At 37.6% G+C, this 17,829-nt stretch overlaps 1 protein-coding gene across 4 annotated transcripts in view; it reads right to left on the bottom strand.

The window, feature by feature from the left end:
* Positions 1–9,267, bottom strand: part of LOC143254334 (pleckstrin homology domain-containing family G member 5-like) — a 92,024-nt gene extending 82,757 nt beyond the window's left edge. Inside the window, exon 1 of one of the 4 annotated variants that reach the window (XM_076509349.1) lies at positions 9,089–9,267. In XM_076509349.1, the coding sequence (XP_076365464.1) occupies positions 9,089–9,092 (4 nt within the window). In that variant the 5' untranslated portion in view covers positions 9,093–9,267. Of the gene's footprint in view, positions 1–1,213; positions 2,587–9,088 lie in introns of those variants that run through there. The other 3 variants (XM_076509353.1, XM_076509357.1, XM_076509348.1) reach the window with 3 other exon arrangements.
* Positions 9,268–17,829: the final 8,562 nt, after the last annotated feature.

Raw genomic sequence — 17,829 nt, 5'->3', positions numbered from 1 at the left:
TAGTATATTGAAAACAAAAAGCACCCCCCCCTCCTCCCGTGACGTGAATTTGTTTTTACCTTACTTATACATTCCGAACAATGAAACAAACTTGTAAACTGAGCACGTCAATAGCTAGTTCACTTCTGTGCTTTCCGTCAAGGTTGTTTAATCAGTTGTATATTTTGGGTTTCAACAATTCAAACTTATTTTTAGACTTGTTTGGCACATCAGTGTACAGCATGTGACAAAACTGCTCACCAAGACTCGTTTTCGACTCTCCCGCGAATGAACGCCTAAGTACACATTGTAGTACTTAAAACATTATTTTGAACAAGAGAACCCAAAAATTGCGACAGGAAAAAAAAAAAAAAAAAAACTTTGCTTTTTTGCTGCCCTCCAAGAATGTATTTTGGGGTGTGACGTACACACAAAGTAATGATGAACTAATATACATACTCTAAAAGTCCGTTATTAAATTTTATGATTTCGCGACCCCCCCTCTCCCGAATCTCAGAAATTCTGGTTTATCATAATAAAATATACATATATAATACAAAGTTCCGCCCGGTATGGGCGGAGCCTGTTAAGGCGTTCGACTCGTAATCCGAGAGTCGCGGGTTCGAATCCTACTCGCACCCCATGCTCACTCTCCCAAGCGTGGGGCGTTATAATGATACGGTCAATCCCACTATTCGTTGGTAAAAGAGTAGCCCAAAAGTTGGCGGTGGGTGGTGATGACTAGTTGCCTTTCCTCTAGTCTTACGCTCCAAAATTAGGGACGGCCAGCGCAGGAAGCCCTCGAGTAGCTTTGCGTGAAATTCAAAAACAAACAAACAAAGCAATACAAGGTTCGATGTCTCTCGGTAGACACAGAAGATAGCGCAATGCAACTTTGATACAAGAAAAACACATATTCCATGTTGGAAAACTAATAACATTACAATGAATTTATTTTCTGTAAAACCATAACAACAACCCAAATTATAATAAACCCAAACTTTTTTTTAACTCGTTGACGCAAACCAAAAAAAAAAAAAATAGTTGGCCCCCTGCAGGAAGTCATGAACACTAACAATTCGTAACATATTAAAAATATTCAGATATTACGGAAGTTATAATTATTATTCATTGTGCAGTATATAAGATTTCCCACATAGATATATAACTAACTAATTATCAGTTGTTCCTGACGTTCGTATACGTCTACCTGACACCCTTCTGGGAAACTTACCTGGTGTTGCCAAAAGCTACCAGTCTCCGTCTTGCCGTTTCAAAGAGCAAAGAAATCTTACTGCTTTAAAACAACCATGAACACTCTGATGGAAGTGGGTATCTAAAACTAACACACCTATCGTTTCAAAACACACGCATTCAGACCACAATGAAACGCGGTTTTCACGAGTTTAGCCTCCTCACGATTGATCTGCACAATAACAACGAGCGCCACAGGAAAATGACTACACCAATCTTCTACAGTTCTTAAACATACAACGATAGAGAGTCTGTCCTAGCCTTCAACTCTCCGATGACCAGTAGCAATAACACGCACTGTTGTGTGAACTTAATTAAAGGATAATACTTTACGAGTTTCTCTTGGATGGCCTAATAACCAACCATCACGTATACACCTTTACAGTTAAATCAGTTGTTCTGTTAAGGGCTAAAAACCTCATGACCTTTCTCGAGAGTCAAAAAACGCGCAGTAGCTTCGTCTTCCAAACCACTCAACCACCAAATTAATGCGACAGAAGCGACGATCCACAAATTGAATGAATTTCAGGTCCATCGTGGTGCTGTACTGAGAAACCTTGAGGCTACGATTTTCCCAGTAACTGAAGAGCTGACATTAGTCCCCGGGTCTAGAACGTGAGATACACCTACTCGATTAATCATTTGTCGTCACCGGCTGAGCTTTGTGGAGCAGCGTTCTATTTACTGGAACTGTAGGTCGTGGGATTATTGGGTTGGAGAATGACTAGTCGAAACCATTTCGAATCACTTGCATGGAAAATGCATTAATGATCCGTTTCGATGGAGACGTTTACCTCACGTAACTCATTCCATCATACACACTTATATCTGAACCTAAGTGACCAGTTAATAACGTACAGTTATTACACACTGTACGAAGCTAGTTTGGGAGTTGGTTTGGTTTGAATTTCGCGCAAAGCTACACGAGTTATCTGCACTAGTCGTCCCTAGTTTAGCAGTGCAAGACTAAAGGGAAGTCAGCTAGTCATCATTACCCACCGCCAACTCCTTGGGCTACTCTTTTATCGACGACCAGTGGGAATAACCGTCACATTATAGCGCCCCGCGGCCGAAAGAGCGGCATTGTTTGGTGTGACGGCTATTCGAACCTGCGACCCTCGTATTTCGAGTCGAGTGCCTTAACTACCTGGCCATGCCGGGTCTGGCGTTGGCTTGAGGAAAGAGAGATAAAACATTGCTCAGTAATCTCATTCGGTAGCCACGTAAGACAGGTGGATCGTTGGCTTGAGGAAAGAGAGATAAAACATTGCTCAGTAATCTCATTCGGTAGCCACGTAAGATAGGTGGATCGTTGGCTTGAGGAAAGAGAGATAAAACATTGCTCAGTAATCTCATTCGGTAGCCACGTAAGACCGGTGGATCGTTGGCTTGAGGAAAGAGAGATAAAACATTGCTCAGTAATCTCATTCGGTAGCCACGTAAGACAGGTGGATCGTTGGCTTGAGGAAAGAGAGATAAAACATTGCTCAGTAATCTCATTCGGTAGCCACGTAAGATAGGTGGATCGTTGGCTTGAGGAAAGAGAGATAAAACATTGCTCAGTAATCTCATTCGGTAGCCACGTAAGAAAGGTGGATCGTGTGACTGATATGTCTTGTTTTGAGTAGGAACGTTTAAAAAATATAGAGACAGCAATACATACGTACAGAGGTACTTTTAATGATATTATCTCAATGACTGAAGTACATGTAATTAGATCCAGTTTAGCTCTATAAAAAAGTGGTTTAGAAGCCCGATAAATTTTGTTTAAAGATAAAACAAATGTAGTTATGTTTCTAGACTTGTGTGTTTAGCATTTAAATTAGATTCAGTGGTAACGCTATAAAACACGGGCATATCTACAAAGTAGGCTTCGCAGAAATGTGTACTAAAGTTCGGGTATCCTTTATGAACAACTTTGAAACGAGTGTTAATTTGTTTGTGTTTTGCTTTTAAATTGGGAATCTGAAAAACTCCACCTTTTTAGCCCCGCATCTTGTTAATGCCAATGTAAAGTACCGTATATAATAAATATTAAACATCTTAAAAATTGTCAGTGGAATGTACAAACGTGAAACAGACAATATAGCTTCCAGAGACCAAGACACAACTATGTTTCTACGGTCACAGGTCAGACCTAAATCTTCTATCTTATCTAACGAGGTGACCTCATTAATTAATGCGTTAAACAAACATTCTACCTCTGCGGAAATTTCGAATTGCTGTGTATGATAATTACTTTAACCTACTTCGACATAAACATCAGTAAACCGATTGAATTATTTATTAGCATAGTTTTGAACTCTTATATTATTACTTATGTCCCATGGAGTTAAGAATATTCAACACTTTTTCTATTAATATATCTTGTTAAGACTTTAAGTTTTTGCTTAAATGTAGTAAAGAAAATAACTTAATATTGATAACAGAATTCTAACCATGAGAATTTCTCTTCGCTACTAAAAGAAAGTGTCCACTGGGCGAGACGGGAAGCGTGCAATCGGCAGTACCCTAACACTATGATCCACGCATAAGGGGTTGACTGTTTCTCTTGTAACGCGCCCATAGCTTAATAAGGAGGATATATTTTTTTGGTAACGTAAAAGTTCGGCATAAACCTGTTTCCACTAATGATTGGTGCCAAAATAACTATGTGACATAAAAAAAAAAAACACTGGGGTATCATAGCAAAAAAAAAAATGTTTTCCAGCATAACCAAGGGGTCAGGACGCTCGACTCGTAATCTGAGGTTTGAATCCCCATTCCACCAAACGTGCTTTCCCTTTCAGCCGTTGGGACGTTATAATGTGACGGTCAATCCCACTATTCGTTGGTAAAAGAGTAGCCCAAGAGTTAGCGGTGGGTGGTGATGACTAGCTGCCTTCCCTCTAGTCTTTCACTGCAAAATTATGGACGGCTAGCGCAGACCTCGTGCGAAATTCAAAAACAAACAAACAAAAACCCTACTGCTGGGTGTCAAAAACAATTATGCAAATTAAATAATTAAACATCATTGCGTTCGTTTTGAACGAGAAAAGTTTGTGGTGCACAGAATCGGTTTGTGACAAATTATTAATTATAAAAATAAATGTTTAGGAAGCTGTTTGTGATGGATAACGTAAAACCGTTGTATCACAATAGTTTTCCACCAAAACAATATTTATCATATCCATTGCGAACGACGCGTTTTGCTCAATCCAGAGCTCTTCGAACTGCCTGGGGTACAACAAACACAGCAGCAGCTGGAACTATTTAAATCAAGCCATTTTATGCAATAAGAATTCTTGAAAATCCATAAGGGACAAGGTTAAATAGCGTACTCCTTAAAAATGTTATATGGCTAACACTGCTTCTAATGACAAATAACAGTTGTTACCGTAATAAATAGTATAAATGTTATTTCGATCAATGCTACGTTTGTTGTATATCATTGGCCCGCAAAGCTCTTAAGCTAGTGTTTGCTTGTTTGGAATTAAGCACAAAGTTATACAATGGGCTATCTGTGCACTGCCAACCAAGAATATTGAAACCAGGTTTCTAGCGGTGTGAGTCCGCAGGCATAGCACAGTGTCACGAGTCCGTCGGCAATGAATACCGCGGGTATAGTGGGGTTTGAATACTACTATTGCACATTCTTCTAATTGCAGAAACTTCCCAAAAAACTAGATTAAGAATGGTAATGTTTAAAAGCGTAATAGGCCTAATGCTCATGCCTTATGACAAATAGAATTGTAAACAGTTTGGAAACGATGCATGGTTGCATGCGATAGGTCACTTAGAAATTACGTATGGTTTTAAATGCGATCTCGGAACACGTTCGAGGAACAACAGTTTTCATTTGGTAGTTTGAACTTTAACAACACTTCTAATAACATATCAACTTAAATTACCAGTGTTATTCGCCTAGTGTCTTGAAATACTGAGCCAGAGAAACCAGCTAGTCAACAGCGAGGGCCTTTTCCAGCTTTGAGCCAAACGACAGCATCGGCTATCTAACTCATTAAAAACTGAGAGTGCGGTGGTTTTACGACACGGACCTAGAACTTTCCGATCCGCCGCCCGCTACGCAAGTTTTAAAATTTTCAAGCACAGACGTCAATACTTAAAACTACACTACTGAAATACAAGAACGGAAATTTCAATAAGAAAACATACGCAGAACAAAGTAACCTTGCTGTGAAACTTAATTAACTTAACTCGTTGCTAATAGCTACAACTTTTGTTTCATGTCACACGGGAAGACAGTACATATTGTCGCTGGTAGATAAATATCTACGACTTGAGTTTCATGTCACTCAATAAACAGTATTCACTGTCGCTACTACTATGAAATCAGTTTCATGTCACTCGATAAACAGTATACACTGTCGCTACTACTATGAAATCAGTTTCATGTCACTCAATAAACAGTATACACTGTCGCTACTACTATGAAATCAGTTTCATGTCACTCAATAAACAGTATACACTGTCGCTACTACTATGAACTCAGTTTCATGTCACTCAATAAACAGTATACACTGTCGCTACTACTATGAAATCAGTTTCATGTCACTCGATAAACGGTATACACTGTCGCTACTACTATGAAATCAGTTTCATGTCACTCAATAAACAGTATACACTGTCGCTACTACTATGAAATCAGTTTCATGTCACTCGATAAACAGTATACACTGTCTCTACTACTATGAAATCAGTTTCATGTCACTCAATAAACAGTATGCACTGTCGCTACTACTATGAAATCAGTTTCATGTCACTCAATAAACAGTATACACTGTCGCTACTACTATGAAATCAGTTTCATGTCACTCAATAAACAGTATACACTGTCGCTACTACTATGAAATCAGTTTCATGTCACTCAATAAACAGTATACACTGTCGCTACTACTATGAAATCAGTTTTATGTCACTCGATAAACGGTAGATACAGTTGTTTTAAATCGGTAAGCAGTAAGTATTTTTACTCGCTGCCTCTCATTTTAAAATAAGATATTTTTCGTCCTTTAAACTGCCAGACTGGCAGTGTGGTCAACGTTACCCGACTCTAGCCAATAACAGTTTCAAACCACAATTCAGACGTAACGTCACGCCTTCAAAGTTTGCTTATTCTTTTTTAATAAACTGTTGGAAGTGTGAACAGTAAAAGACTTGCAGAGACGTGTAGTTAGTTACGTTCGTTGACACTAGGAGATAAATCTCCTTCAGTTTTGGTGATAGAAACACTTTCACCTGACACCGCATCTTATCTCGAGGTGAAAGGGGCTTCGTAGTAATTAATGAAGCATGTTCCTCGCGCAACTGGTGCACAAGTTAATACTTAATAACATCGGCAGAAAAATAAAACAGGCGAGCGGTTCGTCTCTAGAAGAATACTGCTGAGGACAGCACGAATGATGGATCCGAGTCCTGACTTAGAAAAAGGATTTGATCACGAGACAACAAATATTCGTTTTCGAGAATAATGAGCCTTTGTTGACGCTTTTCTTAGGAATCAAAGCTTTAATTCATGGCTTTCGCACACTAGTATTATTATAGGAACAATGCTTAGCCAAAAAATGTTCAATTATACCCGCCCTCTAGGGGCGGGTTGATAAGTACAGCTTCGTGAAATAAACCTTTAATAACAATTTTTTTTTTTACAATTATGACAAAAAACTAAAATGTGTTCGTTTTTAACATTACATTAACGATTCGTAAAGGAAGAAATGTATTTACAATAAAGTAATACGGTTATCTAAAACCTTACTCGTCTTTACGTATGCTAGAAATAGACAACAGGAACCCTAAATTCAACTAGTCCAACATTATATGCTATTTATGAAACAACCAGACCAGAAACAAGCACGTCTCATACGCAAATGGAACAATAGAAATCGGCTTAATGTAGCGTTTGTTACTAAAAGTAGTTTTAATGGGAGGCAGAGGTGTATATGGAGGTACACCTCCTAAACAACGATGGAGATGCACTTACCATTAACCATACTTTTTTTACAAGCTTCACGTAAGTACTTTACAAAAAAGGGATTTATCTCGCGAGTAAAAATAAGTTTCCTCATTTCTAGTTGAGGCATTTCGTTTTAGAATTTTAGTGAAGAATGTTTCCTGCACACTGTCGTTCCTAATTTTGAGTTGACAGAATCAAACAAACCATAGACCATTGTTATAAAGCAAACCCATAAGCCCGAGACATTAATTACAGACGTGCAACTGGTCAGCAGCAACCAGTTTTACGTTTTAATTGTTATTAACTACCTAGTATTTAAAGCTATTTCTAACAGCTGGTAACTTACATAAATAGCCTGATTTTAATAAATATTACTCTCACGACTATCACGTATTGGAGTAGTTTGGTACAGGCCTTTTTTCCTTCAATAAGGCCCGGCATGGCCAGGTGGGTTAAGGCGTTCGACTCGTAATCCGAGGGTCGCGGTTTCGAATCCACGACACACCAAACATACTCACTCTTTCAGCCGTGGGGGCGTTATAATGTGACGGTCAATAACACAATTTGTTGGAAAAAGAGTAGCCCAAGAGTTGGCGGTGGGTGATGATAACTAGCTGCCTTCCCTCGAGTCTTACACTGCTAAATTAGGAACGACTAGCGCAGATAGCCCTCGTGTAGCTTTACGCGAAATTCAAAACAAACCAAACCAATTCGTACTATCGCATCTTTCCGAACTGACCCATCCATTTCTATGTTCGCCTCTGCTTATATGTCCATTTAATGTCTTCGGTTGAAATGTTTTAACATCTCTCTCCATATCGGTGAAGTGATGTTTACATACACTGTAATCTGTTTCCTCCATATATCTACTCCATGCACTTTATTCATTAATATTTTACATTCAATGTTTAGTTGTATTTAAAGGTGTACCACCCACTGTACATGTTTTCAATCTTTCCCTCAATAACTGACAAGTTTATTGATCCATCTGGTTCTACTTTCCCTTGCTGTATCTCATCCTTGGTTCCCTCTTGGATAGTTACTCACGATTTCACAGAAAGATGTTAAAGCTACGTTCTTAAGTTTCAGAAGTCCAATTAGAACGTGAAATTGAACCATAGGGTGTAAAAAAATTAATTCAAGTATAAACAAAGATGACAAAACTAGCGTTAGCACACACGTCAACTATAAATAGGGCCTAATAGAAAGCCAAACAATATGCAATCTAAGATTAAAATACGTAATATTACAACACACGTTAAATAAGGTCTAATTCCAAGCTAAAACATAATCCTAGATTAAATAATATATGACGAGTTAAGTAATGACAGGCTGTACAGTTTACAACAAAAGTAATTTTTATTCTAAGATGGACGACCTGATGAACAGCGGTAGCTCGAAACTTCATTCCCTTCAAATATAAATATTAAAAATTTGGCAATTGTTTCCTTAATATATATATATATATATATCTTTGTCGCCTATTCTGTTAATTCATATATATATTTTTAAGTACCCATATAGTCACACAATAGACCCAGTTGATTAAAGTATTAGAACATATGGTAACTACACATGTAGAAGGGTATAATCCAAATCAGACTTAAGGATGCGAGTACAAGTGTTAGAGAACTTACAACACTAGAAACCGAGTTTCGATACCCGTGGTGAGTAGAGCATAACAAATCCATTTCAAAAAATCAAAGTGTTGTGTACATAATCTATGCAAATATCACTTTATATTTTGGGTTCATCAGCATGCATACCAGAACAGTAACAAAGTGTCAGATATGCGATTACTAAGGTATAAATCGTTGATATAACGTTAACATTTCCAACAAAACCTTTACTTAACTTCACAGCAATTAAACAAGTGTACCGGCTTTTTCGACCCGAACTTACGCATACATGGACGAAGTGGTCAAGTCAGAGACTCCTTGGGTTCAGGTGGAACAGTCTCCAATTTCGAACTGATAGAGTCGAGAGAACGCAGATAGACAACACCACCAATCACATACTTTTCAGTTAATATAGGCAAATAGTGGCACTTGACTTGACTTTCACTCTTACAACGGACACAAATCCCCAATGTGCGGAGCGCGATTTGTCTTGTGACAACAGCTCTACATTCGAGTATACTAACAGCAAGGCCACGTCTTGGTCACGAGAACTCAGTCAATATGTCAATATCACAAGCTTAAACCTAATCACGTGGTAGTTAAAAAGTTGTGAAGGGATAAAGTCGGAAATCTAAGTCAAAACGCGTTTGCTGCATGAACGTAACGGGGGCAAAGTAATACATTTAACTGTTTTTAATTCCAAAGTTGAATTAAATTTGTCAAAGTTGAAAGATCAAGACAAGAAAACTACGATCAGCTTGGGTTCACCCCCCCCTTGTTTTCAGAAAAAAATATAAGTTATTTTTAATTAACCGTATAAATATGTCGTGCATATGTCACGAGACCTTCAGTTTGACAGTATTCAAAGGACATTTCTTTTGAAAGTAATCAGGTCACAGATATCGGCCCTCTCTATCGTTCTTGAATTCACCAACACAAAATCCAAAGCTGTATGAACACGACCACTGTTTTGTCTAATCGTTATCAGCTCTTTCACTAGAAATATTCAACTAGTAGGAATATATTTGTTTTTATTGCAAATCTACAAAGATATTTCCTGGCGTCCTTAATCTATATCTACTTACTACTTGGAAATATTATACAACCTACTATTCACGCTAAGGGTTGTTGTTGTTGTTGTTGTTTTTGAATTTCGTGCAAAGCTACTCGAGGGCTATCTGCGCTAGCCGTCCCTAATTTAGCAGTGTAAGACTAGGGGGAAGGCAGCTAGTCGTCACCACCCACCGCCAACTCTTGGGCTACTCTTTTTACCAACGAATAGTGGGATTGATCGTAACATTATAACGCGCCCACGGCTAAAAGGGCAATCATGTTTCGTGGGACCGGGATTCGAACCCGCGACCCTCGGATTACGAATCGAGCGCCTTAACACGCTTGGCCATGCCGGGCCTTTCACGCTAAGGGAATGACTGTGCACTCTTACAACATGCCTTCAGTTTAAAGTGAGGGGAATGTTTTGAGACATCGCAGGGATTCCAGCTAGTTGGATAAGATATTTTTAATGAATGTGTGTGGGTGGGTGGGTGGGCATGCGGATTCTATAAATTATTCTTTAACAACGGAAGAATATGTGTGAAAGAAAAAAATGACATCTACCTTACACCGATGTGACATCGCGCAATGACTTCTACAATTAACGCCATCTAAGAAGACAAAATGCCATAAGCAAAGATTTATACAGTACTGTGAAAATGTGTTAGGACGAATTAAGATTAGATTTCAAGCTACTTTAAAAGAACAATGGAGGGTAAATCACAGATGAAACAAATTACATACAACAGTAGAAATGTATGTGTGTGTGTGTGTGTGTGTGTGTTCTTATAGCAAAGCCACATCAAGGTATTTGGTGAGTTCGTCGAGGGGAATCTAACCCCTGATTTTAGCATTGTAAATCCGTAGTCTTACCGTTGTACTAGCGAGGAACCAATAGCAGAAATGCTTCAATTCTGTAAACAGTTAATATTTTGGGTGTATCCTTTTACTTTAATAACTGCAGACAGTCTTGTAGGCATTGTTACAACATTTCATCAGTGTCCTTTGGGATTTCACTTCAAACGCCTGTAATACACTCCCATAAAGCGTCTTTGGAAGTAACTTTGGATTTGTCAAGACTTTGGTCAATCAAATGACAAACTTGCTCAACTGGGTTGAGATCGGGGCTCTATGAGGGCCATTGGATCATTCGAATAACTCCAGCAGCTTCCGTAATTTCATCCAACCTATACAGAAAAGACTGGTAAAGGATTCTAACACCAATAATACGGAAACGCATTGGGTATACCTTCACGGATCAGTATCTGATGGTACTTGCGGAGGTCCATTATTCTATCTATTTTGTACATATCTCCTGTCGCCTTAGCAAGAAAACGCTCTCAAGCCATCATGCTGCCTCCCTCCTGCTTCATGTTGGGTGCTATGCATTGAAGTAAGTATTTCACCTTTCTTCTGTCGGATGTACAACCTTCACTTTGAACCAACTATTTCGGACTTCAACTTAACCGTTGGTAACACCCTTTTTCAATACTTAACAGTCCAGGTTTTGTAATTTTTAGCAAATTTTAGTCTATTGACGATATTTGGATATCAAAATAAATCTTTTAATTTAACTGCTCACAACCAAATGTTTCATTCTCTTCGAGTATTCTTTATACTGTAGATCTGGACACTTTTATGTCACTTAGTAAATGGTTGTTTATCTCATGCTTGAGATCAGTGGCAGTCTTCCTTCTGTCCTGAAGGCTGTATAAACAAATATACTTAACATTAGTGTCTCTGAGTTTAAATGTTCTATCTCTTCCTTTCATATTTTCAAGTTTACCTGTCCAGGTCTCACGATCTAGGATGTAACTGGAAGTGTTTGGGGGAACATCTCAAGTTTGCAACAATCCGTCGGAGAGTCCATACAACATCACGTGAAGTTCTTGTGTGAATTCTGGTCTACTGAATATTCTCTACGTTTTTCGGGCCGTGATATGACAACAAGATAAAAAGAGCGAATATTAAGTTAAGATTTATTTATGGACTGCTACTAAATTGATTTATTCTAGCATATACTGGTACCACAAGCTAGATCTTTACTAACCTCTCTGAACAGTTAAGACACTGCATGGGGTGACATGACAGCTATTACAACCATAGATTTGATCAGTATGTTCATTCAAACAAAACCCTTTGTATAAATATATAGGAATTTTAAAGAATGGTAAGTGTTATAACCTTGGTTCATTCAAATACCAAACGGGATCAGTGAAGCATTACCATAGGGTTGATATTTTACATTCTGTAATGGCACAGATGAATTAGCCCATAAAACGGAAAGAATGACAAAATATTCTCTTGTCCTAACACTTTAGCACATTACCAAAATAACGTACAACAATTTTCAGTTTGTTCGTGCCCTTCAGATACGGTTTGTTTCTATAGAGACGTTCATGGGCTCAATCATGAGACTGTTACTAGAAGCGTTATTTACACAGGATTTCTGGTAAAGTTAACTTGTACACAATGTTCTTTAATAAAACTGGTATCAGTTTCTTGTCGTTAAAATAGTATATCTAAACGATACAACGTGTAATAACATTGGTTTATAAAGATAAAAACTAATTTATTATTACAGTTCCTCCGAAATTAAGAACAATGATGAATTTATGGTAATAAAAACTTGGAGTATTTGAAATAAGTTTAAAAAAAATGGCACGCTCACAATTATTGTTGGCCAGGTTGTTTAGGAACTTAACTAGTAATCCGAGGATCACGGGTTCGAATCCCCGTCACACCAAACATCCTCACCCTTTCAGCTGTGGGAGCATTGTAAGTGACGGTCAGTCCCACGATTCGTTGGTAAAAGAGTAGCCCAAGAGTTGGCGGTGGGTGGTGATGATTAGCTGCCTCACTTATAGTCTTACACTACTAAATTAGGGACGGCTAGCGCAAATAGCCCTCGTGTAGCTTTGCACGAAATTGAAACCAAATATCTTGCTCCTGAAGGATTTATCAATGCGGCAGATACGCCATTTTTAAAAACTAAAGTTTAGAAACAAACGTAAAAAAGACTGAAAATTAAAATCAATAAAAATATTATTGCATGGTTTATTTCACTTCCAATATTTGCAACTTCGCCATCTGTTGGTGTAATAATAAATGAATAATACAAGGATAAGTTATGTACGTCATCCGATAGGATATTAATGTAATAAATTACCTACACACGAGCCTCAGCAATAAGTCTGAGAGTTTATAACATTAAAATTGGATTTCTGTAACCACGATGGATACATCAAAGATAACCAACCCATCGTGTAGTTTTGTGCTTTAAAACAAATGGTGCACAACTAAAGAAAAAAAAAAAAGTCTACATTGATATAACGAAGAGATAAAAAAAAACTATTGTGGTGCAACAACTGATTACAAGAAGGTGCTTGAAATACAAGGTTAGTTATTATGGAAAATTAATACATTTGTGTTCTCATAAATAAATGAATTTCATAGCAAGCTTCGGAGAGAAAATAAAACAGCGTTTTCACTTTCAAATGTTGAATCTCTGTATTTGTAATCTTTGTGAGAGTTAAAAGTCGAAACTTTCGTGAAAACAAAACCAAGCTTGCAAAATATTTTTACGAACTATTTAACGAGCGTGTACAAGTTTGTTTTAAATTTCGCGCAAAACTACACGAGGAATATCTGCGCTAGTAGCCGTTCCTAATTCAGCAAAGAAAGACTAGAGTGAATGTAGCTGGTCATCGCCACCCACCGCCAACTTCTGCACACACGAATAGTAGGATTGACTCTAATATTTTAACGCCTCAACGGCTGAAAGGGCGAGCGTGTTTGATAAGACGGGAATTCGAATCCGTGACCCGGAGAGCGCGAGTAAAACGTCATCACCACCTGGTCATGTCTCACACAAAAACCGATACTCCAGTCCTAAAATCACTTGTTCATACTTCATGCAAACCAAAGATTTAGGAAAATAATACAGAAGAACAAAAAAATAAAAGTTTGGAACCTCTGTTCAAACGTGACCCGGCATGGCCACTAGTAATCTGAGGGTTGCGGGTTCGCATCCCCGTCGCACCAAACATGCTCGCCCTTTTCAGCCGTGGGGACGTTATAATGTGACGGTCAATCCCACTATTCGTTGGTAAAAGAGTAGTCCAAGAGTTGGCGGTGGGTGGTGATGACTAGCTGCCTTCAATCTAGTGTTACTCTGCTAAATTAGAGACGGCTAGCACAGATAGCCCTCGAGTAGCTTTGCGCGAAATTCAAAACAAACAAACAAACTGTTCAAATGTAAACTGACTACACAGCAGGCATCTCTGCAGGGACAGAACTACAAGTTATAACATCAGCAGTTCTCGAGATTATAGCCGAGAATAACACATTTTCGATCTTAAAAACAATTAATGAGGCCAAGGTATGGCCTATGGATACGTGTGCCCAGAATGTCAATCTGATAGTTTAAGGTTCGTGTCTCATCGCTGCTAAAACGTTCCTAGACTTTATGGCCCATAGTCAGTTAGATAAAAGTAGCTCGACAGTTGATGAGCTGCCTTTTCTATTGTTAGTGTACGGTATATGGAATAGAGATTTCGTGCTTCCCGCCCACTCACCGTCCAAAAGAAAATGCGCTCCGTACTGATAAGAGCAGTCCGACAGTTAGCGGTGAATAATGTTTTTTTTCTGGTGTATCACTTCGCAACTGGAGACAACTAGAGCAAACCCATGAACAACAAACAAAAATGAGCAAGAAAAATAAATAATGAACACGAAAATAGAAATAATACAAAAAAGAGGGAATCATCAATAGCCGCAACACTAAGTTATTTTAGCAAGGATTAGAGTAAATTAATCTACGATTCAATTTTATCACTCATATGGATTTCTACCAGCCTAACCTGAAATTGAAATCATTGTGGGCAGGATTAATTTAACCTATGAAGCCTTGAGCGTGGACAAATAATTACTCGAAAGCGTTTAACCTCTCGAGTCCAAAACTGTATATTTATAGCTTAGATCTGTCAAGAGATGACGAAGCTACGAGCTAAACGTTTGTACTTGAAAAAGAAAAACAAACTAAGAGCTATTCTACGAACCATTATGCCGTCGCTAATAAATTCAAAATGCAATTCGTGCCTTAGATATTTCAATCTAAGAAGGATTTCTTAGCTATTGTACTCCCATTATACTGATGCGTATCAGATCTCTACAGCACGAACTTTATCAACCGGCTTCTGAACTGTTCGAAGTGATAAAACATCTGATCGAATCGTGAAGTCTACTGGGAAAGTATCGGGTAGGTCTTGTTTCATCAGAAATGTCAAAGTTTCTCGACAGCTCTATATAATTATGAAGTAAAGCATACCCTTCATTGACCAAAATACATGCAGGTATAGACAAAAAAGGTAATATTAACGGTGTCGTAACTGGCAGCATTATAGCTTATTTTCATTCCAAAAGTATATATATTCACTCAGAATGCTTATTTTATTACACCCTTGTTCTCGACTGGAAAAAAAGTCTAAAACACAATTAATGAGATGTTTAAAGCCCGTTTGTTTATTTATTGTTAAGCGCAAAGCAACACAATCGGCTATCTATGCTAGTTGTGCTCACTACTGATATAGAAACTCGGGTTTCACACTTATTCCTAAGCCACTAGAGGGCTTCAAAGTCGTAAAAACATGGGGTTATTTTTTTCTCAAGAGCTGACTGTTAAGTAACAGGGAATGTTTAATCATTTGAGTTAAAAAGTTAATCGGTATGTGATATTTCATTGTTCATTGTTGAAGCGGAAAATACGTTTGTTTACAAAAGTCATTTACCCGTTATTTGGGCTATATTGCTTCACATATTAAATATAAAGGTTTTGTCCACAAATCTCTCAGAGGGACAGTGGTCAGTTTACGGACTTTTAATGCTAAATTACGGAATTTAATTCCCACAAATGCCAAACACAGATAGCCAGTCTATTTTTAGTTTTTTATCTTGGAATACTCATAACGTATATTCTATCCATTTGAAGCACTGGCACCATCTAGTGCTGGGAAAGGGAAATTCATAATTTTTAAATTGAGCATTATTTAAAAAATTAACGATAACATATTCAAAACAGCGTTGTCATGCCTAGTAATTGTTTATATCATGTGAAACTGACATGGTCTAAGACTAAATTAAAAAGTTGCTTTTAGATATTATCCTTTTAATACTTATATAATACATAAAAAATAATATGGTAGAATATATTCACCTGGTTAATTACGAAAAAAAAAAAGATTAAATATTTTGCATTACTCTTCAACCTTCTTTAAAACAATTAGATTTTTAATAATAGTTTAAGCAATAAATTATACATTAAACTGACGAGTAAAATTTTAACGTGAAATAAAACTACCTGATGCTCAATATTAATTATTTTGACCCAAGAAATGGAGCCTAAACTTCTTGACATCTACCGCTATTGAACGTGGTAAACAAATACAGATATATATATTGTTTTATACTTGCCACTGTCCTTAATTTTGAGTTACACTGACTGTCACTCCTATAGTATGCAATGAACTTGTCTTGTCACAGGGCAATTTTTTTGTATTGTTGTTCGAAATTAAGCACAAAGCTACACAATGGGCTATCTGTGCTCTGTCCACCACGGGTATCGAAACTGGGTTTCTAGAGTCTTTAATCCGTAGACACGTCCCTGTGACACTGGAGAGTTACAGTACCAATAAGAATACAAGTAGGTATATTTAAACAAAAACTATACGGATACAAGCAAATCACAGTGAAAAAAGAAAAAAAAGAGAAGACAGAAGACAGGTTTACCAAATCAATAAATATTTGATAAACCCTGACAGTTACAAGACAGAAAAGTTACATTATTAAAACACAATAATACGATACATTGAGCAAGTGAAAATAACCTAGGTACACACGAAACTAGTAAATAAAAAGAGCCCTAGTTTTAAACATAATCACAACGAAGCAAAAATTATTTGTTACTAAGAAATCTGTCTACTTATATTTCACTAACAAAATACTTTTGTGTTAAAAAAAATGACTGACAATAGTGAATTTAAAATGAAGGAACTAAAACTCGTTAGCGTATGATGAACGTGAACAAATACTGAAACTGACAAGATTTGACAGAGTTCTTGCAACGACAAACAAAAAAAATATCAACAGAAACCTGCGCGATCTCTACTGGACAAATTATGAAACTAAAAAAAAAACACGAAATTTGCTATTCCAAATTCCCAACACTATCTTTAATAATTCAACGAGCCTTGAAGTATCTATTAGAACAGCTACCAAAGGGCAGTGAAGATAGAGGACGATTCATTCGCAGGTCTTATGTCTTTTGTTTTGAATTTTGCGCAAAGCTACTCGAGGGCTATCTGCGCTAGCCGTCCCTAATTTAGCAGTGTAAGACTAGAGGGAAAGCAGCTAGTCATCATCACCCACCGCCAACTTTTGGGCTACTCTTTAACCAACGAATAGTGGGGCTAACCGTCACTTATAATGATTTCACGGCTGAAAGGAGCGAGCATGTTTGGTACGACGGACATTCCAACCCGCAACCCTCAGATTACGAGACTAGCGCCTTAACCATTTGGCCATGCCGAGCGAAAGAAGTTCCTTAACTGAAAGGTTGGAATACATTTAATATACTCCCGTATTGTAATATTACTCTTTACTAAGAGGTTGGAATACATTTGATACACTCCCGTATTGTAATATTACTCTTAACTAAAAGGTTGGAATACGTTTAATGCACTCCCGTATTGTAATATTACTCTTAACTAAAGGTTGGAATACATTTAATACACTCCCGTATTGCAACAATACACTACACTCCCGTATTGCAACATTACTCTTAACTAAGAGGTTGGAATACATTTAATACACTCCCGTATACATAAGAGGTTAATACACTCCCGTATTGCAACATTACTCTTAACTAAGAGGTTGGGATACATTTAATACACTCCCGTATTGCAACATTACTCT

Source organism: Tachypleus tridentatus, chromosome 6, assembly GCF_004210375.1.
Source record: "Tachypleus tridentatus isolate NWPU-2018 chromosome 6, ASM421037v1, whole genome shotgun sequence".
Taxonomy (NCBI): Eukaryota; Metazoa; Arthropoda; class Merostomata; order Xiphosura; family Limulidae; genus Tachypleus; species Tachypleus tridentatus.
Note: the sequence above shows the minus strand (reverse complement) of the source record. Positions and strands in the feature narration are given on the sequence as shown.